The sequence below is a fragment of the Triticum dicoccoides genome, chromosome 2A, assembly GCF_002162155.2.
Source record: "Triticum dicoccoides isolate Atlit2015 ecotype Zavitan chromosome 2A, WEW_v2.0, whole genome shotgun sequence".
Lineage (NCBI taxonomy): Eukaryota > Viridiplantae > Streptophyta > Magnoliopsida > Poales > Poaceae > Triticum > Triticum dicoccoides.
Window position 1 is genome coordinate 712,789,010 of NC_041382.1, and position 2,716 is coordinate 712,791,725.

General features: G+C 48.9%; 1 protein-coding gene across 1 annotated transcript; it reads right to left on the bottom strand.

The window, feature by feature from the left end:
- Positions 1-403: 403 nt before the first annotated feature.
- Positions 404-2,085, bottom strand: LOC119352004 (zealexin A1 synthase-like). The gene is made up of 2 exons (XM_037618762.1): positions 1,195-2,085; positions 404-1,078 (listed from the first exon to the last, which is right to left on the bottom strand). The coding sequence occupies exons 1-2, from the start codon at positions 2,083-2,085 to the stop codon at positions 458-460; spliced, it is 1,512 nt and encodes a 503-aa protein (XP_037474659.1). The 3' UTR covers positions 404-457.
- Positions 2,086-2,716: the final 631 nt, after the last annotated feature.

A 2,716-nucleotide genomic window follows, 5' to 3' on the forward strand; every position in this document is an offset into this window, starting at 1 on the left:
AAAATGACCTTTGTAGTCGAGGGCGAAGCCCCATCAAATACAACCGCGTTCCTACCCTTCCAGAGCTCCCACATGCACAAGGATAGGAGTGTGTTCGTGGGAAGCACATTGCTTAATTTATTTTTCCAATAATGAACTGCCATTAATATCATCTTTCCATATAAAAACGATCCAACCGCGAAAGAGTTCAACACCCGGCTACATATGAAGATGCACATACTCCAGACACACAAAGTTCCACATAACTACATGACTTTTCAGATCTGTATGTAATACACATGGAGATCACATCAGAAGTACTAGTTTATTTGAATTTAAAACATAACATGTACAATTGGAATTTAAGGACACATAAATAAAGTCGTCGCAGATGATGAATTTGATTACCCACACGGCCACACATATGGCTTTGACAACAAACAAGATCATGCAAAGATCCGGATAGGGAAACAACGGTTCAGCGCGGCAGCTGTACGTGGAGAGTTGCACGCAATCGCAGATCCAACTTCTTCTTAGCACTGATTCCCATGGTTTCCGTCATGTCAAGATCACCGGGGAGAATGCCATCTGGAAGAGCCCAGTCGAAATAAAACAAAAGGCTTGCGAGAGCGAGCTCAATGTTCGCGATTCCAAACAACACCCCGGGGCAAATCCGCCGCCCGGCGCCGAATGGTACGAACTCAAAGTTGTTACCATTGTAATTCACCTTACTGCCCATAAATCTATCTGGGATGAATGCTTCCGGTTCTTCCCAGTACTCAGGGTCCCTTGAGATAGCCCAAGCATTCACAAGAACAATGGCGCCCTTGGGAACGTCATAGCCGAGTATGTTACATTGCTCTTGGCATTCCCTTGGCAGTAGTAATGGCGTAGGTGCGTGCAACCTCAACGTCTCCTTGATGATACACTGCAAGTAGCTTAGATTGGCTAGACCCTCCTCGGTTACCTTCATTTGTCCCGCGAAGGCACCCCTGACCTCAGCTTGTGCCCTAGACATCACACTAGGGTTTTGCATCAACTCTGTCATGGCCCACTGTAGCGTTGTTATCGGTGACTCGCTCCCCCCTGCAAAAACATCCTGTGTTCTTTTCCCTGTTGGTGAAACCGTGGATTGATAGAAAAACTAGCGCGCCCCACATGTACACACGTGTGTATGTATATATAGCATGTACTAGAATGAGCAAAATAACTTACTAAAATCACTGCTTTGATATGGTTCATGGTGAGGGGGAACGCAAGGTTGCCTTCTCGTTTGATCCTCAAGAGGGCATCGACCAGGTCTTCCTGGTGAACTTCCTTGGAGGATCTCCTCGCGAGATGATCATCTATGATACGCTCCAGGAAGGATAGCACAGAGTCTCGAAAGACCGCAGCCCTGCGCAGTGTGCTGCTCAGAGTGCGCGCTAGCCTCGACGACGGGAACAAGTCGGATAAGGTGTAGCCACCTATCAGCCGCACCGCCTCGGCGACATAATCGAGCAAGGTGTCACTGTCACGGTCCTTGAACCGGCAACCCAAGGTGGAGTGCACCGTCGTGTCCGACCCGTAAATGGTGAGCATGTTACTCAGATTCACAGTTAGCTGTGTCTCTGATGCAGATGAGATGGATCGAATGAACCTGATTACCTCCTCCTCACGGGTGGGCCGGAAAGATTTGACGCGCTTGGCGTTCAGCAGCTCGAGGACGCAAATCTTGCGGAGCTGCCGCCAGTGTGCACCGTATGGGGAGAACGTGATCCCCGTGCCATGCTCGTTCAGCACCTTGGCCGTTGAGCTCAGTGGCCTTGTGCAGAAGATGTGGTCGTGCGTCTTCATGATCTCCTTGGCAGCTTCGGCGTTGGAGGCGACGATCACTGGAACCTTACCGAGCTTGAGGAGCATAAGGGGCCCATGGCGCCGAGAGAGATCCCGTAAGGCACGGTGTGGGAGGGCACCAAAAAGATGGTGGAGGTTGCCGATGATAGGAAGCTGCCATGGGCCAGGAGGAAGCCGTAGACCGCGGTCGCCGGAGCAAAAGAAAGCTCTCAGGGAGCGTAGGATGTACAGAAGTGGAAGAAGAGCTAAAAGATAGATGTATGCCTCCATGATTGGGTAGTATCAGTGTGGTGGATATGTGATCAATACTGGAATAGGAGTGGGGTTTTGGATGAAGAACTCAAGTAATCACGGTTTATATAGGCAGCATTGCTGCTTGTTCGTTTTCTGTTCCAGCTGCAGGTTGCTTGTTCGTTGCTTGATGCCCGTACTTCTTTTATGCCACGCGCATTTTCAGGGCAAAAAGAAAAATCAAAGTCAACTATGTGATCTCGTACCGATTTGATGGATGCATGTGATCATGCGGTACATATATCTAAAGAGTACTTATAGTGTGCTGCAGGAGCAGAATTAAATAGCTAGCCTTTTTTTTTGGAACGACGTAGCGTCCAGCTTTAAATTAATAAAGCCACTAGGCAGCATCCACACAAGTTTAAGACATTACAACTGATAAACACATAAGTTTCGCAGGCTCGACGTCCCGGCAAAGCCTAAGAACGATGCAGTTTAAGGAAAACAAAAGCGGAGCGAAACATAGGCTCAACGCAAAAGACTCAAGCTGACGGTCCTACTTGTCGCAACTTCACCATGCACAGCTTGATCTGCTCCATCACCTCGGTCATGTGGTCCTCATCACGCGTCTTCCCCAGCGGCGCCCAAGCCTGTAAGAAAATGTGGCATT

What these genes read in the sequence shown, in the direction of transcription:
- LOC119352004 (XM_037618762.1), bottom strand. Translation starts at nt 2,085, where the DNA reads ATGGAGGCATACATCTATCTTTTAGCTCTTCTTCCACTTCTGTACATC. An exon ending in ATATCAAAGCAGTGATTTTA is followed by an intron (nt 1,079 to 1,194) that starts GTAAGTTATTTT and finishes AAAAGAACACAG; the next exon opens with GATGTTTTTGCAGGGGGGAG.